The sequence below is a fragment of the Nerophis ophidion genome, linkage group LG19, assembly GCF_033978795.1.
Source record: "Nerophis ophidion isolate RoL-2023_Sa linkage group LG19, RoL_Noph_v1.0, whole genome shotgun sequence".
Taxonomy (NCBI): Eukaryota; Metazoa; Chordata; class Actinopteri; order Syngnathiformes; family Syngnathidae; genus Nerophis; species Nerophis ophidion.
The window spans coordinates 232,245-257,352 of record NC_084629.1 but is presented as its reverse complement, the minus strand read 5'-3'; the positions used below and the strand labels follow the sequence as shown (position 1 = coordinate 257,352).

Here is a 25,108-nt window from a genome sequence, read left to right as displayed (position 1 = left end):
TGTCACCTGCAGGTCCTCCAGCCTGGACAGCAGGTGAACAGCGTTGGACATGAACTCCTCCAGGGAGACTCGGAGGTCCATCCACTCCTCATGGTTGTAGTCCAAGGAGCCTTCGAAGTCGTCCGTCAGCTGTGAAGGATCCACCAGCTTGGCCAGACCTTCTACTGACACCATGCTGGTCTGGTGGGACCCAGGAACATGTCAGCTGGAGATACTGGACATACGTACGCACGCACGCACGCCCACCTCGAAGGAAAACTTGGCGCTCCCAAAGTTGGTCTTCTGCTTCTGCCAGAAGTTGTCGGGTTTAATGATGAGCGCCACGCAGATCTCCGCCGGGAAGAACTCCTGCAGGGTCTTCAGGAGAGGTTTGATCAACTCCCACTTGGAGCCGCGCATGTCGATGATGACAGTGAAGCCTCGCTTGCACACATCCTCGCTGCACACAGAACAAGAACTTGTTTGATTCTAGAACCGGGGATCCACGGAGAACCACAGACTGACAATTCAAAGGTTGCGTGTTCACCCTCAAAACCGGAGCAATATCTAGACCAGGGGTCACCCACCTTTTTGAAACCAAGATCTACTTCTTGGGTACTGATTAATGCGAAGGGCTACCAGTTTGATACACACTTAAATAAATTGCTAGAAATAGCCAATTTGCTCAATTTACCTTTAATAAATAAATCTATATATATACATATATATATATAAAATGGGTATTTCTGTCTGTCATTCCGTTGTACATTTTTTTTCCTTTTACGGAAGGTTTTTTGTAGAAAATAAATGATGAAAAAAACACTTAATTGAACAGTCTGAAAGAGGAGAAAACAGGAAAACATAGTTTATCTTCAATTTCGACTCTTTAAAATTCAAAATTCAACTGAAAAAAAGAAGAGAAAAACTAGCTAACTCGAATCTTTTTGAAAAAATTAAAAAAATAATTTCTGGAAACTCATTAGTAAATTTTTCCTGATTAAGATTAATTTTAGAATTTTGATGTTGATGTTTTAAATAGGTTAAAATCCAATCTGCATTTTGTTAGAATATATAACAAATTGGACCAAGCTATATTTCTAACAAAGACAAATCATTATTTCTTCTAGATTTTCCAGAACAAAAATTTGAAAAGAAATTCAAAATACTTTGAAATAAGATTTAAATCTGATTCTACATATTTTAGAGATTTGCCAGAATAATTATTTTGAATTTTAATCATAAGTTTAATGAAATATTTCACAAATATACTTTGTTGAAAAAACAGAAGCTAAAATGAAGAATTAAATGAAAATGTATTTATTACTCTTTACAATTAAAAAAAAAAATTACTTGAACATTGATTTAAATTGTCAGGAAAGAAGAGGAATGAATTTAAAAGGAAAAAAGGTGTACGTGTTTAAAAATACTAAAATGATTTTTGAGGTTGTATTTTTCCTCCAAATTGTCTTTCTGAAAGTTCTAAGAAGCAAAGTAAAAAAATAAATGAATTTATTTAAACAAGTGAAGACCAAGTCTTTCAAAAATGTTCTTGTATTTTCAAATTCTATTTGAGTTTTTTCTCTCTTAGAATTAAAAATGTTGAGCAAAGCGAGACCAGCTTGCTAGTAAATAAATACAATTTAAAAAATAGAGGCAGCTCACTGGTAAGTGCTGCTATTTGAGCTATTTTTAGAACAGACCAGCGGGCGACTCATCTGGTCCTCACGTGCGACCTGGCGCCCGCGGGCACCGAGGTGGTGACCCCTGATCTGGACTTTTTTCAAAGAACTACAAAATGCGGTTGTAGTCGAAGTTTTGTTGAAGAGCCTATACTGGACTGAAATGCTAACAGTTAGCACGCTTGTTAGATAGCGTCAAGTGACAAAAAAGATGAGCAAAATGAGCTAAGAAAGCTAGCATGCTAACAGTACTATGCTAACATACTCACAATAGCATGCTCATAGTTAGGATCACATAATACCAAAATATACCACACTAAAGTGTAACCCTGCTAAATAAGCTAAAAAAAAGCTAGCATGATAATGTTAGCATGCAAAATGCTAACTATAACGTGTTAAGTACAGAAATATATCTCTCTCTGAGGTGTGTACCTTAAAAAAATTGTTTAAAATGCTACCCTGCATCAAATACCAAAATATGACTGAGGCTTAGACCTACTAAATTAGCTCATAAAAAAAGCTAGCATACTAACATTAGCATGCTTACAGGCATCATTCCGTCACGTAACAAAATATTTGACGCTGAGGTGTATACTTGCAAAATCAGCCAAAAAAAAAGGTAGCATACTAATGTTAGCATGATAAAAAGGTATCATTCCGTCAAATGCAATATCTGAGGCTGAGGTGTATACTTGCAAAATTAGCACAAAAAAAAGCTAGCATACCAACGTTAGCATGCAAAGAGGTATCTTTCCATCAAATAAAATATTTGACGCTGACTTGTACATTTGCAAAATCAGCCAAAAAAAAAGGTAGCATACTAATGTTAGCATGATAAAAAGGTATCATTCCGTCAAATGCAATATCTGAGGCTGAGGTGTATACTTGCAAAATTAGCACAAAAAAAAGCTAGCATACCAACGTTAGCATGCAAAGAGGTATCTTTCCATCAAATAAAATATTTGACGCTGACTTGTACACTTGCAAAATTAGCCCAAAAAAATATAGTATAGTAACATTAGCATGCAAAGAGGTATTGATTCGTCGAGTAACAAGATATTTGATGCTGAGGTGAATACATGCAAAATTAGCCCAAAAAAAAGATGGCATAGTAACGTTAGCATGCTAGGAGGCATTATTCGGTTAAGTAACAAAATATTTGAAGTTGACGGGCTTTTAGCTTGGCAACCAGCACGCTCATCTCTCATGCCCGACGACCCAGGTTTGGGATCCTGGGGCATCACAAATCCAGGGACTGAACCAGACGCGAGACACTTGTATGAATGACATTATTTGAATCATTGACCGTGAAGTGAAAACGTGCCAAGTGATCGGGTCAGTTCCTGCCCTGGGACTAAAGAGGCTTGAAGTGAGTCCGTCTGTGGTTCTGCTGCCAACACTCGAGTGCTTTCATGCCCATGCAAATCTAAACTGGCTCCATCTGCTGCTTTGATTCGGCCGACACCAACCAGGACCAGCATCAAAAGCTGCCCGCTTCATCCCGCCGCCATTTGGCACCCCTGCTTGTCGCGCACCTGGGGACTGTGGACAGGTACGTGACCAGCCTCCGCAGGTCCTCCTGCTTTATTCGGTCGTGGTTGCTTCTTGCCGGGAACGTCAGGATCGGACCTCCTCGTTTGTCCCGCCCACCTGTGTACAATAATAAACAGTATCATGGTCATTATTGCAGAAACTAGTGTTTAGTGTAGCAAATATGTTTATTATTGTAAAAATTATTGTTAATTATTGTAAATATTATTTTTTATCATCACAAATATGATTGTTTGATTTTTAAAATTATACTGTTTATTTTTGTACAAATTATTGTTCATTGTTGCAAATAATACTGTATATTATTGTGAATATTATTTTTTATTACTTAAACGTATTATTGCTATTCATAAAAATAGTATTATCATTGCAGATATCAATTATTAATTTAAATAATATTGTATTTATTGCAAACACGATTGTTGATTGATGCAAATATTTTGAATTATTTGCAAATGCTTATTTTTTGCAACGCAAATATAATTTATGAATAAATATATTATTGTTTACTAATACAAAAAACATGCTATTAAATATGAACACAGTGTTAAATCTTTGCAAATATGATTTGGAAATAATACTGTTTATTTTTTGCACAAATTATATTTTATTTTTAAATATATCATTGCTGGGGATAGGTTGATTGGCAACACTAAATTGGCCCTAGTGTGTGAATGTGAGTGTGAATGTTGTCTGCCTATCTGTGTTGGCCCTGCGATGAGGTAGCGACTTGTCCAGGTTGTACCCCGCCTTCCGCCCGTTTGTAGCTGTGATAGGTGCCAGCCAGCGCCCCCCGCGACCCCAAAATGGGAATAAGTGGAAGAAAATGGATGGATGGAATATATCATTGTTTATTTTTGTAAATATATTGTTTCATACTCTTCATTATTTTAATATAACTGTTTATTGTTAAATATTGAAACAGGCCACGGGGAAGACCCAGGACACGGTGGAAAGACTATGTCTCCCGGCTGGCCTGGGAACGCCTCGGGATCCCCCGGGAAGAGCTAGACGAAGTGGCTGGAGATAGGGAAGTCTGGGCTTCCCTGCTTAGGCTGCTGCCCCCGCGACCCGACCTCGGATAAGCGGAAGATGATGGATGGATGGATGGGTTATTATTATAGCAAATATCAATTATTAATTCAAATATTATTGTTAATTATTGCAAATCTTATTGATATAAATAACATTGTTTTTTATTGCAAATATTATTGATAATTCACGCCAACATGATGTTTAGTTTTTGCAAATTATATGAATTATTAATACAATATTATTGTTTATTAATGCAAAAACAATATTGATTTTTGTTACAAGTATGATTGTTAAATTTTTGCAAATATGATTGTCTTTTTTGCAAATACTGTTTATTTGTTGCCCATAATTACAATTTACTTGGCAAATATTTTTGTTTATTGATGTAAAATATTGTTTATTTTTGTAAACATGATTTTTGTAAAAATTGTTGTTCATTATTGCAATATAACTGTTTATTAAAGCAATGTTATTGTTAATAATGCAAACACTATTATTATTAAAGGTACTCATTAATAATGCAAATATTTGTGTTTATTGATGCAAATAATATTGTTTATTACCATAAATATTATTGTTTATTATTGCAACATTAATGTTGTTAAGGTAAATACTATGGTTAATATTTTGCTAATATTATATTGTAATAATACAAAATTGCTGTTTGATAATACAAACATACTATATATACATATTATTACATATACGATTGTTAAATCTTTGGAAAAATGATTGCCTTTTCTGCAAATAATATTGCTTATTTCTGCACATATTTTTTCTTTGAGTAAATATAATTTTGTATAAATTATTGTTCATTAGTGCAAATATAACTGTTCAGCTGCGAACCGATCCAGAGAGGGTTAGGGTTAGGAATTAGGGTCCATGGTTTTAGCCCGAAATAGGGCGAAATTTCGTCTCCAGGTTGCGGATGAGATCTTCCCTTAAAAGTGGAGCAGTTGAAGTACCACATGGACAGTGAGGGAAGAGTGAATTGTGAGATCAGCAGCATGTGGACTCTGCGTCGGACCGTCATGGTGAAAACGGAGCTCAGCTGGAAGGCAAAGCTCTAAATTTCCCGGTCGATTCACGTCCCTATCCTCACCTATGGTCATGATCTTTAGATTTATGACAGAAAGGACAAGATCACGGGTACAAGTTTATGTTTTTAAGCGTCTCCTTTGGAGATAAGGCTAAAGGTTCTGTCATGAGTTGGCTCGGGCCTGTGGTCAGGATGCCCCCCAGACGCCTCCCTCGGGAGGTTTTTAGGACGGGTCCGAACAGTAGGAGACCAGGACACGTTGGACAGACTATGTGTCCCGGTTGATCCGGGAACGCCTCGGGATTTCTTGGAAGGAGCTGGACGAAGTGGCTGGACGGAGGCAAGTCTGAGCTTCTCTACTAAGGCTGCTGCCCCATGGGACCTGACCCGGGACAAGCAGAAGAAGACGGATGGATGAATGGGTCATATTTAGTCCTTAATTCAGATTTGGTTGTTGGGCCAGCACAGCTGCGCCATGGAGTGTGACGCTTGAGTGCTTCTCGCATATCAGTTAGCTTTGGCACGCTCACATGAACGCCTGCCACATGGCAGAGGTCCACATAAGTCATGTTGGTCTTACGCGAGATGTTTTTCCTGCACGCTTCCTGCCGGCCACAAATCCAGCAGAGACCAGAAGGACTTTTTGGTCCCAGTTAATGTTTTTTTCTGCAGGCCACATTTGGTCTGCTGTGGGAAAAGCTCCAGCCATCTTCCGTGTCCATTTTGCGATCATGTCTGACCAAAGTCTTGGTTTTGGTCTTGGTGCTGCGACTAAGGCTCACTTCTGATATTATTCATGTTCATGTTTTTCTGATGTCTTGCAAAGAACAAGGACACAAACAGAATGAGATGAAAAGTACTTCAAGTACGAGGAGGTGATACTGGTGTATGCGCAGTACTTTGTGATTAGGACTCCCGACGAAAAAGTGGATTTGTACAAACTGTTGGACACAAAAGACCAGATTTGGGTTCAGCCCTGCAAAAAGGACACGTCTCTGGCGACAAAAGAGCGCTGACATTAAGCGCAGCACAAAGAAATATGCTAATGACAACTTCAGGGCTGGTGTGTGTAGCACGCACACACACACACACACACACACACACACACACACACACAAAAAAAAGATTGCTTTGATTTCAAAGACTGCTAAACTACAGTTTTAACAGTCGTTAGCGAGGGTTTTGCTCCTGATAAAAAGCACTTTGGACTCCTGAGTCTTTATTACATCAGGAGGTAAAAACTTCAGGCTTATTTTGGCACATGAATGGAATTCAATTTACGAATCGTTATCTGTGCAAAAGAGGGTTGACGTACGACGTGAACGTGTCTTTGAATACAATTAGAGTTGAATCCAGCCTAGCATGATGTTTAATTCTAATACAAACCCCGTTTCCGTATGAGTTGGTAAATTGTGTTAGATGTAAATATAAACGGAATACAATGATTTGCAAATCATTTTCAACCCATATTCAGTTGAATATGCTACAAAGACAACATATTTGATGTTCAAACTGATAAACATTTTTTTTTGCAAATAATCATTAACTTCAGAATTTGATGCCAGCAACACGTGACAAAGAAGTTGGGAAAGGTGGCAATAAATACTGATAAAGTTGAGGAATTATCATCAAACACTTATATGGAACATCCCACAGGTGTTCAGGCTAATTGGGAACAGGTGGGTGCCATGATTGGGTATAAAAGCAGCTTCCATGAAATGCTCAGTATTTCACAAACAAACACGGGGCGAAGGTCACCACTTTGTGAACAAATGGTTGAGCAAATTGTCAAACAGTTTAAGAACAACATTTCTCAACATCCATTGGAAGGAATTTAGGAATTTTATCATCTACGGTCCATAATACCATCAAAAGGTTCAAAGAATCTGGAGAAATCACTGAACATAAGCGATGATATAACGAAACTCCGCTACCCCAGGCAATACTGCATCAAAATGCGACATCAGCGTGTAAAGGATATCACCACATGGGCTCAGGGACACTTCAGAAAACCACTGCCAGTAACTACAGTTTGTCGCTACATCTGTAAGTGCAAGTTAAAACTACTATGCATAGCTAAAGCCATTTATCAACGACACCCAGAAACGGCTTCTCTGGGCCCGAGCTCAGCTAAGATCAACTGCTGCAAAGTGGAAAAGTGTTCGGTGGTCTGACGAGTGCACATTTCAAATAGTTTTTTGGAAACGATGAACATCATGTCCTCCGGACCAAAGACGGAAAGAACCATCAGGACTGTTCTAGGTGCAAAGTTGAAAAGCCAGCATCTGTGATGGTATGGCGGTGTATTAGTGCCCAAGGCATGGGTAACTTACACATCTGTGAAGGCACCATTAATGCTTAAAGGTACATACAGGTTTTGGAGCAACATATGTTGCCATCCAAGCAACGTTATCATGGGCGCCCCTGCTTATTTCAGCAAGATAATACCAAGTCACTTGTTACAACAGCGTGGCTTCATAGTAAAAGAGTGTCGGTACTAGACTGGCCTGCCTGTAGTCCAGACCTGTCTCCCATTGAAAATGTCTGGCGCATTATGAAGCCTAAAATACCACAACGGAGACCCCGGACTGTTGAACAACTTAAGCTCTACATAAAACAAAAATGGGAAAGAATTCCACCTGAAAAGCTTAAAAAATGTGTCTCCTCAGTTCCCAAAGGTTTATTGAGTGTTGTTAAAAGAAAAGGTGATGTAACTCAGTGGTAAACATGCCCTTTCCCAACTACTTTGTTACGTGTTGCAGCCATGAAATTCTAGTTTAATTATTATTTGCCAAAAGAAATAAAGTTTACGAGTTTGAACATCAAATATCTTGTCTTTGTAGTGCATTCAACTGAATATAGGTTGAAAATGATTTGCAAATCATTGTATTCCGTTTATATTTACATCTAACACAATTTCCCAACTCATATGGAAACGGGGTAGAATAATGTTACAGTGTAATATTTGCATGTAACTCACATAGTTATGCAAAAGTCACTAATGTAGAGTGGTGTTTAAATGTAATGTAAACATATAGCTCACATAGCTATGCTAATGTTGCAAACCTAGGAGGATGTTAAAATGTAATGTTAGCATGTAGCTCACATATCTATGCTTGTGTTGATAACCTAGCATGACGTTAAAACATAATGTTAGCATGTAGCTCACATAGCTATGTGTTGCTAATCTAGAATAATGTTAAAGTGTAATGTTGGGATGAAACTCACATAGCTATGCTAAAGTAACTCATCTAGAGTGGTGTTAAAATGTAATGTAAGCATGGAGCTCACATAGCTATGCTAGGAATGCTAACCTAGTATGATGTTAAAATGTTGGCATGTAGCTCAAATAGCTATGCTAGTGTTGATAACCTAGCACAGGCCTGGGCAATTATTTTGACTCGGGGGCCAAATTTAGAGAGAAAAATGTCTCTGGGGGCCGGTATATCTATTTTTAGGAACACTAATACAAAACCCCGCAATAATGTCAGATCGAATGCTAAAAATGTTATGACAGACCGCCTTAAAAAACGGAAAGCAATTTTACATTGTTTTACTGTATGATACACCAAGAATGTACATTAAAATAAAGAATGTGGGATTTACAATATTAACTATGAACGATAAAACACGGAATATTGACCACATATGAATGCCACACCCCCTCTCCATCCACATATTTTACAATCAAGTGAAACACAACAAAAATGCAACAAACAGCGAAATAGGAACGCAAATGGTAAAAAAAACAAAAAACTAAAATCTGATGTATATGAATATATTGTAAAAATCTCCTTCTGTGTCTGTTCCTGACACACGCATTTCAGGCTCTGGAAACACTCTGTGGAAACGCTCCCCACCCACACTGCTTGGTGCCTCGTCTGAGCTGCTGTGACTTACATTACCATAGTAACTAATTAGATTAGCATAGTAACTAATCAGATTACCATGGTAACTAGTATATCATGCAAAAGAGCAGATTTCAACCATTGAAATACTTAGTATAGTTGAAGACTTACGATCATTATAAAACAGCACTGCACATCATACTGGCAGCTACAATTTCCCTCTTAAAGGTCTAAAAATACTATTTGGGAATGTCCGGCGTGCCAGATTGAAAAGTTTAACGGGCCACATGTGGCCCCCGGGCCTTAATTTGCCCAGGTTGGACCTAGCATGACATTAAAACCTAATGTTGGCATGTAGCTCACATAGCTATGCTAGTATTGCTGACCTAGTTTGATGTTACAACATAATATAAGCATGTAGCTCACATAGCTATGCTCGTGTTACTAATCTAGAATGATGTTTAAAATGTAATGTCAGCATGTAGCTCACATAGCTATACTAGTGTTACTAATGTAGAGTGGTGTTAAAATGTAATGTTAGCATGTAGCTCACATAGCTATGCTAAAGTTACTAATCTATAGTAGTGTTAAAATGTAATGTTAGCATGTAGCTCACATAGCTATGCTAGAGTTGCTAACGTTTGAGTCACCATGTCCTACTCCTAAATGCTACATTGTTGTTGATCTATTATGTTATAATTCCAGTGTTTATGTCAAAAGTGTAGCAAGTACACAGCAGTACTTCTTACATAGCTCATTAGCCTGCATACAAAATTGGGTTTTGCAGTAGGACGCAGTAACAATGCACTTTTATGGGACCCCTGAGACATATTTCTTATTGTCCAAAACATGCTGACACAGGACTTGTCCAGTCGGATGAATATTTGAGTACAAGTGACACTTCCTGTTCTGCTGGTTTCCTCGCACACTCACCGGACACAAACGCCACTTTCTCCTTCAAGACGGGAAGCACATCAGACGCCTTGACGCCTTCAGTCCTCAGAGAGCCTGCGGCAAGACACAACATCAAGAACAAAGAGACCGTCAGTTAGCATTTGATCATTAATCCAATTATCAGATCAACATTCCAGGGAAGGAAACAGCGCGCTGACAGAAGCGCCTTCGCCAAATTTGGTGATTATTTGCCCATAATTCTTCTTTTGACTTTCCCAGTTCAACGCCGCGGATTGCGGTTCGTAATCCGACATTCAAAAAAAATGTTCCCGCTGAGCCAAAGATGAATGTTTGTAAATCCTCGCTTGGATTTTCTGGCTGCTGTCCCTGCATGTCTTCACACATGTTGATGTGCCCCACAAATATTTCATCGCACTTCCTGCGCAGCGCTAACGTGACCCACATACTCCACACCATGCAAGAAGTACTTTCAATGGGAAGATTTGGGAACCCAAACCGTGTGTGGCGCCTTCTACAGCCTGTGCTGGAAGTACTTTGCAACACATGCTAACATATACACATCCATGTAAGCATATTAGCTAAAATGCGAGCGTAACACAAGAAAAATCAGCATACTTTGAAAATGGCACCAGGTATCAAAATCCATGGTTTCCTTTGGTGCAAAATGATTAAAATGAGCTAAGATACTAGCATAAAACATTATCACACTAACATTAGCATGATGTTAGCATAACAACATAGGAAAAGTTAACATACATTTAAGGAGGCGCCAAGTAGCATATCAAAGATTTTTTACGCTTGAAAGAACATTAAATTAAATGCTAGTATAAAATGTTAGCATGCTAACAAAAGAAAAGTCAGCATACTTTCAAAATGGCACCAGGTATCAAAATCCATGGTTTTCTTCAGTGCAATAGATTAAAATGAGCTAAAATATTAGCATACAACGTTATCATATTAACACCAGCATGACGTTAGCATGACAGCATAGGAAAAGTTAACATACTTTTAAGGAGGTGCCAAGTAACAAATCAATGATTTTTTACAGTTGAAAGAACATTAGATTAAATGCTAGTATAAAATATTAGCATGCTAACGTAAGCATGCTAATATAAGAAAAGTCAGCATACTTTCAAAATGGCACCAGGCATTAAAATCCATGGTTTTCTTTGGTGAAAAATTATTAAAATGAGTTAAAATACAAGCATAAAACGTTATCATACGAACACTAGCATGAGGTTAGCATGACAACATAGGAAAAGTTAACATACTAAGGAGGCGCCAAGTAGCATATCAATTATTTTTTCACGCTTGAAAGAACATTAGATTAAATGCTAGTATAAAATGCTAGCCTGCTAACATAAGCATGCTAACATAAGGGAAGTTAGCATACTTCTAAAATGGGATCAAGTTTCAAAAGCCATGTTTTTTACGTTTAAACTAATAAAATGAGCGAATATGCTATCATAAAATGTTAGCATGATAACAGAACAAGAGAGCATACTTTCAAGATGACTCCAAGTATGAAAGCGGTAGAAAATGGATGGATGGATGGAAAATGTTAGCATATTGATGTTAGCATGATAACATAGAACACGATAGCATACTTTTAAGATGGCTCCAAGTATGAAAATCCATGATTTTTGGGTTTAATCGATTTATTTGCAAATATGCTATCATAAAATGTTAGCATAATAACATTTAAAAAGTTAGAATACATCCAAGATGGCCCAAAGTAGGAAAATGCATGATTTTTAGGTTTGATTGATTTATTTGCAAATATGCTATCAAAAAATGCTAGCATGCTAATATTAGCATGATAACACAGATCAAGATTGCATACATCCAAGATGGCCCCAAGTATGAAAATCCATGATTTTTAGGTTTAATCAATTTATTTGCGAATATGCTATCATAAAATGTTAGCATGCTAATGTTAGCATGATAACAATGAAATAGTTTGAAAACATCCAAGGTGACCCCAAATATGCAAATCCATGATTTTTAGGTTTAAACTAATACAATTTGCAAATATGCTATCATAAAATATTAGCATGCTAATGTTAGCATGATAACATAGAACCCATCCAGGGAATAAGCGGTAGTAATGGATGGATGGATAGATGGATTACATAGAACAAGATAGCATACTTCCAAGATGGCCTCAAGTATGAAAATCCATGATTTTTAGGTTTAATCAATTTATTTGCGAATATGCTATCATAAAATGTTAGCATGCTAATGTTAGCATGATAACAATTAAATAGTTAGAAAACATCCAAGATGACCCCAAATATGCAAATCCATGATTTTTAGGTTTAAACTAATACAATGTGCAAATATGCTATCATAAAATATTAGCATGCTAATGTTAGCATGATAACATAGAACCCATCCAGGGAATAAGCGGTAGAAATGGATGGATGGATTGATGGATTACATAGCACAAGATAGCATACTTCCAAGATGGCGTCAAGTATGAAAATCCATGATTTATAATAAATCCATGGTTTATTATGCACAGCGCCCCCTTCCGTACAAAGTTGTAACGATTCCCAGTGCAAGTAAACACGCTTTCACATTACGTATGTTTTTTTTGCTGATATCGAACCAATATCTGATATCAGGACCCCCTATTTAAGCCCTGACAACACAGTGTTTTGCCCAGCCCATTCAGCTGTGTGAGAAATTTCAAGCCAACCCAACTTATGGGGTCAAAAGTTTATGGTTTAATAACAGCGCCACCATGTGGTGTGTTACGTTCGTTTGACACATTTTTTCTTTTGTCTAACAAACACACACACACACACACACACACACACAAACGCACACACACACACACACACACACACACACACACACACACACACACACACACACGACAGATGACTTTCACCGTACATTTGTTTTGATTAGCATAGAAAACTGTTTATGTTTCTGGGAAATAGAGGAAGGAAAAGTGAAAAGTGAATTTGCTGCCAACATCAACAGCACGTTTACTTTGTGTGTGTGTGTGTGTGTGTGTGTGTGTGTGTGTGTGTCCCCACACAGGAAACTGTCAAACTTGATTTTCAAACCCACACACACAAAGTAAAGTAAGTAAGTTGTTGATAGTGTTTGTGTGTATATATATGTAATCATATTAGCTAAAATACCAGCATATAATGTTAGCATGCTAACGTTAGCAGGAAAACATAGAAAAATTAGTATCAAAAGTCAATAATTTTTAGGTGTAAATAAACACATTTACCAAATGTGCTGTTTAAAACATTAGCATGCTAATATCAGCCTGCTCATGTTAACATGATAACACAGGAAAAGTTAGCATACGTATAAGATGGCGCCAAGTATCAAAATCCATCTAGGTTCAAATAGAAAAATGTGATAAAATTCTAGCATTAAATGTTTGCATGCTAACATTAGCAAAACAACATTAGCATGCTAACAAAGGAGAAGTTAGCATATTTATAAGATGGCAAAAGGTATCAAAATCCATTAGTTGTAGGTTTTAATGAAAAAGATCCCAAATAAGATGGCCTAAAACGTAAGCATGCTAATGTTAGCACGCTAATGATAATATACTTACAAAGGAAAAGTTCACGTACTTCTAAGATAGCGCAAAGTACTTAACAATTTTTAGGTTTAAATGGCGACTTGTCCAGGGTGCACCCTGCCTTCCGCCCGAATGCAGCCGAAATAGGCTGCAGCACCCCCCGCAACCACTAAGGGACAAGCGGTAGAAAATGGATGGATCGAGGGTAAGCAAAACATGTTGGCATGCCAACTTGAGAAAAGTTAGCATAGTTTTAAAATAGCACAATTATCAAAATCCTTGATTTTTAAGTTCATCCATCCATCCATCTATCCATCCATCCATTTTCTACCGCTTGTCTCTTTCAAATGAAAAACAAAATGTTAAAATGATAGCATAAAACATTAGCATGCTAATGTTAGCATGATAAAACAGGAAAAGTTAGCATAAGTATCACAAGCGATGATTTTTGGGTTTAAACAAAATTAGCAAACAAACTAGAATATGTGACGTTAGCATCCTAATGTCAACATGATAATATGAATTAGGTAAGTTTATTTATAAGATGACACCAAATATCAGAATCCATGTTTTTTAAATTTAAATGAATTAAAATGGGCAAACATTCTAGCATTAAAACATTAGCACAGTAATATAAGAGAAGTCAGAATATTTGGCACAACATTAGCACAATAACATTAGTATGCTAACAAAGGAGAAGTTAGGACACTTCTAAGATGGCACTAGGTATCAAAATCCATTCTTTGTAGGTTTGAATGAAAAAAAATCACAAATAAGATGGCATAAAATGTTAGCATGCTAATGTTAGCATGCTAATGTTCGCATACTTACAAAGGAAAAGTTCACGTACTTCTAAGATAGCGCAAAGTAAGTAGTGATTTTTAGTTTTAAATAGCGACTTGTCCAGGGTGTTCCCCGCCTTCCGCCCGAATGCAGCTGAGATATGCTGCAGCACCCCCCGCGAACCCAAAAGGGACAAGCGGTATGAAATGGATGGATCGAGGGCAAGCATAACATGTTGGCATGCCAACTTGAGAAAAGTTAGCATAGTTTTAAAATAGCACAATTATCAAAATCTTTGATTTTTGAGTTCATCCATTCATCCATCCATCCATTTTCTACCGCTTGTCTCTTTCAAATAAAAAACCAAATGTTAAAATGATAGCATAAAACATTAGCATGCTAATGTTAGCATGATAAAACAGGAAAAGTTAGCATAAGTATCAAAAGCAATAATTTTTCGGTTTAAACAAAACTAGCAAACAAGCTAGAATAAGTAACGTTAGCATCCTAATGTTAACATGATAATATAAATTAGGTTAGCTTATTCTGCGATGAGGTGGCGACTTGTCCAGGGTGTACCCTGCCTTCCGCCCGATTGTAGCTGAGATAGGCGCCAGCGCCCCCCGCGACCCCGGAAGGGAATAAGCGGTAGAAAATGGATGGATGGATGGGTTAGCTTATTTATAAGATGGCGCCAAATATCAGAATCCATGTTTTTTAAATTTCAATGAATTAAAATGGGCAAACATTCTAGCATTAAAACATTAGCACAGTGACATAAGAGAAGTCAGAATATTTGGCACAACATTAGCACAATAACATTTGTATGCTAACAAAGGAGAAATTAGCATACTTCTAAGATGGCATTAGGTATCAAAATCCATTCTTTGTAGGATTTAATGAAAAAAAAATCACAAATAAGATGGCATAAAACATTAGCATGCTAATGTAAGCATGCCAAAGTTTGCATACTTACAAAGGAAAAGTTCAAGTACTTCTAAGATTGCGTCAAGTAAGTAGTGATTTTTAGTTTTGATATGGCGACATTTTCCAGGGTGTAAACCGCCTTCTACCCGAATGCAGCTGAGATAGGCTGCAGCACCCCCCGCAACTCCGAAAGGAACAAGCGGTAGGAAATGGATGGATCAAGGGCAAGCATAACATGTTGGCATGCCAACTCGAGAGAGGTTAGCACAGTTTTAAAATAGCACAAGTACCAAAATCCTTGATTTTTAAGTCCATCTATCAATCCATTCATTTTCTACCGCTTGTCGCTTTACACTGAAAAAAAAAAAATGTTAAAATGATAGCATAAAACATTAGCATGCTAAGATTAGCATGCTAATGTTAGCATAATAAAATGGGAAAAGTTAGCATAAGTATCAAAAGCCATGATTTTGGGTTTAAACTAAATTAGCAAACATGCTAAAGTTAGCATGCTAATGTTAACATGATAACATAAATAAGGTTAGCTTATTATAAGATGGTGCCGTCACGCCAACTTTCTTCAACCCTACAAAAACCTTCCACCCCCATTTACTTCCGGGGTCATGATTAATACAGACGTTTTGTTAACGGTATATTATAAAAATATAACGCTATATTATAAAAATGTAGACGTTTTGTTAACACTATATTATAAAAAAAATGAAAAAACAATTTACAAACACAAGCTATGGGATGACGCATTTACTTCCGGGGTCACTTTTCCTCTTATGTCATCCCATAGCTTGTGTTTGTAAATTGTTTTAAATTTTTTTTATAATATAGCGTTAACAAAACGTCTGTATTTTTATAATATAGCGTTATATTTTTATAATATAGCGTTATATTTTTATAATATAGCGTTATATTTTTATAATATAGCCTTAACAAAACGTGTGTATTAATCATGACCCTGGAAGTAAATGGGGGGGGGGGGGGGGGGGGGGGGGTTTGTAGGGAGAAGAAATTTGGCGTGACGGCACCAAATATCAAAATCCATGTTTATTTAGGTTTGAATGAATTAAAATGGGTAACATAAGAGAAGTCAGAATATTTGTAATATGGCAGCAAGATTAAAAAGCAAATATTTTAATGTTCAAAGGAATAAAATGAGTATAAATAATTAGCATAGCTGAGTAATGTTAAAATGACAAATAAAGAGCTCTAACTCATGAGGATCTGCTTCCTGTTGAAGCCCCGCCCTCTTTGCGCCTGACTAGAAGTAGAATATTGACGTTTAAAGATGTTTCCTAAAAGTGTTTTTCACATCAGCTGCTAAACTAAAGTACACACTTCCTGCTGCTTGTCCCGCAGGAAAAGCCGGAAAAATAAAAGAAACACCAAAGTGTCGCTTTTACATCTGAGCGAGCGCTTTTTACAGCTGACATCTCTGACTTTTATCACCGCCGTGTTTCGCTGGCCTCGTGTGATCAAAGCCGATCGCTCTTTATGCTAAACTTTTACGGCGTTTCTCTCCGCTTTCTGGCTACACCTGTTTTCTTCATCCAACACATGCACGCTAAGCTAGCATATGCTAACTTTTATCTAATACACTTGCCATGTCATGTACTGTAGACAGTACACACTTTAGAGTAGTCAGTGTGCAGCAACACTAAGCATATGCTAACGTTTAGCAGTAAGTTATATTTAAGTGGTTATTGTTATTAATAAAACATACAGTAGGTAATATTTTGTGTTATTAATAAAACATATACAGTAAGTTATATTTGAGTTTTATTGTCATTAATAAAATATATATAGTAGGTAATATTTTAGTGTTATTAATACAACATATACAGTAAGATATATTTTTTGTGTTATTGTTATTAATAAAACAAATACAGTAAGCGATATTTAAGTGGTTATTGTTATTAATAAAACATATACAGTAAGTAATATTTAAGTGGTTATTGTTATTAAAACAACATATATAGTAGGCAATATTTGTGTGTTAATAATAAAACATACAGTAAGATATATTGTAGTGCTATTGTTATTCATAAAACAAATACAGTGAGTTATATTTAAGTGGTTATTGGTATTAATAAAACATACAGTAGTTAATATTTTAGTGTTAATAATAAAACATATACAGTAAGATATATTTTTTGTGTTATTGTTATTGATAAAACATATGGAGCGAGTTATATAGTTATATTTAAGTGGTCATTGTTATTAATAAAACATATACAGTAAGATAGATGTAAGTGTTGTTGTTATTAATAAAACATTTACAGTAAGTTATATTTAAGTGGTTATTGTTATTAATAAAACATATACATTAAGTTATATATAAGTAGTTATTGTTAGTAATAAAACATACACAGTAGGTAATATTTTAGTGTTATTATTAAACATATACAGTAGGATACATTTTTTATGTTATTGTTATTAATAAAACATATACAGTGAACTATATTTAGGTAGTTATGTTACTAACAAAACATATACAATAAGTTATATTTTAGTGTTATTGTTATTAATATAACATACATAGTAAGCTATATTTTAGTGTTACTGTTATTAATAAAACATACAGTAAGTTACATTTTAGTGTTGTTATATTAATAAAACATATACAGTAAGTTATATTTAAGTGTGGCGACTTGTCCAGGGTGTACCCCGCCTTCCGCCCGATTGTAGCTGAGATAGGCGCCAGCGCCCCCAGCGACCCAAAAAAGGGAATAAGTGGGAAGGAATTGAATTGGATGGATGGATGTTATTAACAACACATATACAGTAAGTTATATTTAAGTGTTATTGTTATTAATAAAACATATACAGCAAGTCATATTTGAGTTTTATTGTTACATATAAAACATATACAGTAAGTAATATTTTAGTGTTATTAATAAAACATACAGTAAGTTACATTTTAGTGTTGTTGTATTAATAAAACATATACAGTAAGTTATATTTAAGTGTTATTGTTATCAATAAAACATTTACAGTAAGTTATATTAAGTGGTTATTGTTATTAATAAAACATATACAGTAGATAATATTTTGTGTTATTAATAAAACATATACAGTAAGATATGTATTTGTTATTGTTATTAATAAAACATATACAATGACCTATATTTAAGTAGTTATTGTTACTAATAAAACATAAAATAAGTTGTATTTTAGTGTTATTGTTAATAATATAACATATACAGTAAGTTATATTTTAGTGTTATTATTATTAATAAAACATATAAAGTAAGTTAATTTTAATGTTGTTGTATTAATAAAACATATACAGTAAATTATATTTCAGCTTTATTGTTTTTAATAAAACATATACAATAAGTTATATTTTAGTTTTATTGTTATTAATAAAACATACAGTAAGTTATATTTCAGCTTTATTGTTTTTAATAAAACATATACAGTAAGTTATATTTAAGTGGTTATTGTTAATAATAAAACATATACAGTAAGTATTTTAGTGTTTTCTGCTAGAACATGTGGATAAAACTGGTACAACGGTCGTCGTCGCCTTGAGAAAGACGGTTGTGTACTTTTGTTGCAGTGCGTGTTGTGGCAGCACACGTTGCTAGGCAACAGCCGGTGGCTGGTGTAAGAGGTTGCTGAATAAAAGTGGTAATGAGTCTGAATAAAAGTGGTAATGAGACTGAATAAAAGTGGTAATGAGCGTGAAAATGTTCCCGAATAAACGGGCAGGGAGAAGACATTTACAGTAACAGTCAGTGACTCTCATTTAACACTTCATGAGTGGACTTGAGTGTTGGTCTTTCACAGAGACCATTACTGAAGACAGTTGTTCCGAATAATGAAGACTAATTTACTGTAACATGTGTCATGACCTTCAATGAAGGTACAGTTAATGATGTATAATATACTAAAGTATTACTAAACAACATTTGTCTAATTCAATCTTTTCTTTAATAATTATTTATGACAGAACAAACTATCATCAAATCATCAGATAATTGATATTTACGGTGAAATATTAAACACAGGAAGTGAAGAAACTTCCTATTATTGTTCATTATTAAAAACATAACTGTTTGTTAATGTAAATATTAATGTTTGTTATTGCAATATTGTTGTTCATTAATGCAAATGTCATCATTGTGGCAAATATTATTTAATGTTGCAAATATGTGTGTTTATTGCTGCAAATAGTATTGTTGTTTCTTTTATTAGAATAAATATGATTGTTGACTAACACAAATCTCATTGTTTGTTTTTGCAAATGTTATCATTTATTAATGCAAAAATGTTATATCAAATATTTATTAGTGCTGGTATTATTACTTACTATTGTGGTTCATTAAAGGCCTACTGAAATCCACTACTACTGACAACGCAGTCTGATAGTTTATATATCAATGATGAAATATTAACATTTCAACACATGCCAATACGGCCTTTTTAGTTTACTAAATTACAATTTTAAATTTCCCGCGGAATTTCCTGTTGAAAACGTCGCGGAATGATGACGCGTGTTTGTGACGTTATTGGTTGGAGGGGACATAGTATCTCACCACCACTTACGGCTAAAAGTCGTCTCTTTTCATCGCGCAATTACACAGTATTTTGGACATCTATGTTGCTGAATCTTTTGCAATTTGTTGAATTTATAATGGAGACGTCAAAGTAGAAAGATGTAGGTGGGAAGCTTTTAGCCTTTAGCCACACAAACGCACTGTTTCCTTGTTTAAAATTCCCGGAGGTGAAGCTTTATTATGGATCAGAGCAGTCAAGCAAACATGGATCACGACTACATGTCAACCGGCAGTTTTCGGTGAGAAAATTGTGGAAATAAGTTGCCTCTTACCGGAGATCAGCGGAGCCAGCGTCCTCCTGCTGCCGTGACGTCTCTCAGAGTCTCTGGCGTCAAAACACCCCTCCGACTTTAAGGTACTCTTTAACTCACTAAAACACTAGTAACACAATAGGCAGATAAGGGATTTCCCAGAATTATCCTAGTAAATGTGTATAAAAACATCTGAATCGCTCTCACTTGCCCTCACCTTTTTTTTTTTTTTTTTTTTTACATGCCTTCACTCTAAATTTCCTCATCCACGAAACTTTCATTCCCGCTCAAATTAATGGGTAAATTGTCGCTTTCTCGGCCCGAAAAGCTCTTGCTGCTGGACGCTATGATTATAAACAATGTGAGGATGTGAGGAGCCCTCACACCGGTGACGTCGTCGTCTGCTACTTCCAGCAGAGGCAAGGCTTTTTTTTTTTAGAGCTTATTCCCTTTAGGGTTGTGGGGGGTGGGGGGTAGGGGGGGGGGGGGGTGCTGGTGCCTATCTCAGGTACAATCGGGCGGAAGGCGGATTAGACCCTGGACAAGTCGCCACCTCATCGCAGGGCCAACACAGATAGACAGACAACATTACCACTTACATTCACACACTAGGACCCATTTAGTGTTGCCAATCAACCTATCCCCAGGTGCATGTTTTTGGAAGTGGGAGGAACCCGGAGTACCCGGAGGGAACCCACGCAGTCATGGGGAGGACATGCAAACTCTACACAGAAAGATCCCGAGCCTGGGATTGAACCAAGGACTATTCAGGACCTTCGTATTGTGAGGCAGACGCACTAACCCCTCTCCCACCGTGCAAAAATATTATAGCAAATATTTATTAATGCAAGTATTAATGCTTATTATTGCAATACTGTTCTTCATCGATGCAAATGTTATTATGGTTGCACATATTTATTAATTCAAATATTGATCAAAATATATATATATATATATATACATATATATATATATATATATATATATATATATACATATATATATATATACATATATATATACATATATATATATATACATATATATATATATATATACATATATATATACATATACATATATATATATACATATACGTATATATATATACATATATGTATATATATATATATATATATATATATATATATATATATATATGTATATATATATATATATATATATATATATATATATATATATATATATATATATATATATATATATATATATACATATATATATATATATATATATATATACTCCTCTCTGAGCTGCTACCTTACCGTGGTAGAGGAGTTTGCGTGTCCCAATGATCCTAGGAGCTATGTTGTCTGGGGGCTTTCATGCCCCCTGGTAGGGTCTCCCAAGACAAACAGGTCCTAGGTGAGTGATCAGACAAAGAGCAGCTCAAAGACTTCTATGGAATTACAACAAAATGAACCCAGATTTCCCTCGCCCGGACGTGGGTCACCGGGGCCCCGCTCTGGAGCCAGGCCCGGAGTTGGGGCACGATGGCGAGCGCCTGGTGGTCGGGCCTGTCCCCATGGGGCCCGGCCAGGCACAGCCCGAAGAGGCAACGTGGGTCATCCCTCCAATGGGCTCACCACTCATAGCAGGGGCCATAGAGGTCGGGTGCATTGTGAGCTGGGCGGCAGCTGAAGGCAGGGCACTTGGCGGTCCGATCCTCGGCTACAGAAGCTAGCTCTTGGGACGTGGAACGTCACCTCACTGGGGGGAAGGAGCCTGAGCTAGTGCGCGAGGTAGAGAAGTTCCGGCTGGATATAGTCGGACTCACCTCGACGCACAGCAAGGGCTCTGGAACCAGTTCTCTCGAAAGGGACTGGACCCTCTTCCACTCTGGCGTTGCCGGCAGTGAGAGGCGACGGGCTGGGGTGGCAATTCTCGTTGCCCCCCGGCTCAAAGCCTGCACGTTTGAGTTCAACCCAGTGGACGAGAGGGTAGCTTCCCTTCGCCTTCGGGTGGGGGGACGGGTCCTGACTGTTGTTTGTGCTTACGCACCAAACAGCAGTTCAGAATACCCACCCTTTTTGGGTACACTCGAGGGAGTACTGGAAATTGCTCCTCCGGGTGATTCCCTTGTCCTACTGGGAGACTTCAACGCTCATGTTGGCAACGACAGTGAAACCTGGAGAGGCGTGATTGGGAAGAATGGTCGCCCGGATCTAAACCCGAGTGGTGTTTTGTTATTGGACTTTTGTGCTCGTCACGGATTGTCCATAACAAACACCATGTTCAAACATAAGGGTGTCCATATGTGCACTTGGCACCAGGACACCCTAGGCCGCAGTTCCATGATCGACTTTGTAGTTGTGTCATCGGATTTGCGGCCTTATGTTTTGGACACTCGGGTGAAGAGAGGGGCGGAGCTTTCTACCGATCACCACCTGGTGGTGAGTTGGCTGCGATGGTGGGGGAGGATGCCGGACAGACCTGGCAGGCCCAAGCGCATTGTGAGGGTCTGCTGGGAACGTCTGGCAGAGTCTCCTGTCAGAGAGAGTTTCAATTCACACCTCCGGGAGAACTTTGAACATGTCACGAGGGAGGTGCGGGACATTGAGTCCGAGTGGACCATGTTCCGAACCTCTATTGTCGAGGCGGCTGATTGGAGCTGTGGCCGCAAGGTTGTTGATGCCTGTCGTGGCGGTAATCCCAGAACCCGTTGGTGGACACCAGCAGTGAGGGATGCCGTCAAGCTGAAGAATGAGTCCTATCGGGTTCTTTTGGCTCATAGGACTCCGGAGGCAGTGGACGGGTACCGACGGGCCAAGCGGTGTGCAGCTTTAGCGGTCGCGGAGGCAAAAACTCGGACATGGGAAGAGTTCGGGGAAGCCATGGAAAACGACTTCCGGACGGCTTCGAAGCGATTCTGGACCACCGTCCGCCGCCTCAGGAATGGGAAGCAGTGCACTATCAACACCGTGTATGGTGCGGATGGTGTTCTGCTGACCTCAACTGCGGATGTTGTGGGTAGGTGGAAGGAATACTTCGAAGACCTCCTCAATCCCACCAACACGTCTTTCTTTGAGGAAGCGGTGCCTGGGGAATCTGTAGTGGACTCTCCTATTTCTGGGGCTAAGGTCGCTGAGGTAGTTAAAAAGCTCCTCGGCGGAAATAGGAAATAGGATGAGATCCGCCCGGAGTTCCTTAAGGCTCTGGATGCTGTGGGGCTGTCTTGGTTGACAAGACTCTGCAGCATCGCGTGGACATCGGGGGCGGTACCTCTGGATTGGCGGACCAAGGTGGTGGTCCCTCTCTTTAAGAAGGGGGACCGGAGGGTGTGTTCCAACTATCGTGGGATCACACTCCTCAGCCTTCCCGGTAAGGTTTATTCAGGTGTACTTGAGAGGAGGCTTCGCCGGATAGTCGAACCTCGGATTCAGGAGGAACAGTGTGGTTTTCGTCCTGGTCGTGGAACTGTGGACCAGCTCTATACTCTCGGCAGGGTTCTTGAGGGTGCATGGGAGTTTGCCCAACCAGTCTACATGTGCTTTGTGGACTTGGAGAAGGCATTCGACCGTGTCCCTCGGGAAGTCCTGTGGGGAGTGCTCAGAGAGTATGGGGTATCGGACTGTCTTATTGTGGCGGTCCGCTCCCTGTATGATCAGTGTCAGAGCTTGGTCCGCATTGCTGGCAGTAAGTCGGACACGTTTCCAGTGAGGGTTGGACTCCGCCAAGGCTGTCCTTTGTCACCGATTCTGTTCATAACTTTTATGGACAGAATTTCTAGGCGCAGCCAAGGCGTTGAGGGGTTCCGGTTTGGTGGCCACGGGATTAGGTCTCTGCTTTTTGCAGATGATGTGGTCCTGATGGCTTCATCTGGCCGGGATCTTCATCTCTCACTGGATCGGTTCGCAGCCGAGTGTGAAGCGACCGGAATGAGAATCAGCACCTCCAAGTCCGAGTCCATGGTTCTCGCCCGGAAAAGGGTGGAGTGCCATCTCCGGGTTGGGGAGGAGACCCTGCCCCAAGTGGAGGAGTTCAAGTACCTAGGAGTCTTGTTCACGAGTGGGGGAAGAGTGGATCGTGAGATCGACAGGCGGATCGGTGCGGCGTCTTCAGTAATGCGGACGTTGTATCGATCCGTTGTGGTGAAGAAGGAGCTGAGCCGGAAGGCAAAGCTCTCAATTTACCGGTCGATCTACGTTCCCATCCTCACATATGGTCATGAGCTTTGGGTCATGACCGAAAGGATAAGATCACGGGTACAAGCGGCCGAAATGAGTTTCCTCCGCCGTGTGGCGGGGCTCTCCCTTAGAGATAGGGTGAGAAGCTCTGCCATCCGGGAGGAGCTCAACGTAAAGCCGCTGCTCCTCCACATCGAGAGGAGCCAGATGAGGTGGTTCGGGCATCTGGTCAGGATGCCACCCGAACGCCTCCCTAGGGATGTGTTTAGGGCATGTCCAGCTGGTAGGAGGCCACGGGGAAGACCCAGGACACGTTGGGAAGACTATGTCTCCCGGCTGGCCTGGGAACGCCTCGGGATCCCCCGGGAAGACCTAGACGAAGTGGCTGGAGATAGGGAAGTCTGGGCTTCCCTGCTTAGGTTGCTGCCCCCGCGACCCGACCTCGGATAAGCGGAAGATGATGGATGGATGGATGGATGGATATATATATATATATATACATATATATACACACACATATATATATATATATACATACATATATATACATACATATATATATACATATATACATACACACACACATATATATATATATATACATATATATATATATACATACATATATATATACATATATATACATATATATACATACATATATATATATATAAATATACATATATATTCATATATATACATACATATATATATATATATATATATATATATATATGTATATATATATATATATATATATATACACACACATTTTTTTTTATCAAAATGAGGAAGTCAGGATTAATGGCTGCAATGAGCACAGCTT

The 25,108-nt window shown here is 38.1% G+C and overlaps 1 protein-coding gene across 2 annotated transcripts in view; it reads right to left on the bottom strand.

Moving 5' to 3' along the window:
- LOC133537848 (kalirin-like) overlaps positions 1-25,108 on the bottom strand; it is a 229,473-nt gene that overhangs the window by 171,473 nt on the left and 32,892 nt on the right. For both annotated transcript variants that reach the window (XM_061878920.1, XM_061878919.1), the window contains exons 2-5: positions 10,065-10,139; positions 3,194-3,308; positions 247-439; positions 7-180 (exon numbers count right to left, since the gene is read on the bottom strand). In XM_061878920.1, the coding sequence (XP_061734904.1) occupies positions 7-180; positions 247-439; positions 3,194-3,308; positions 10,065-10,139 (557 nt within the window). The remainder of the gene's footprint in view (positions 1-6; positions 181-246; positions 440-3,193; positions 3,309-10,064; positions 10,140-25,108) is intronic.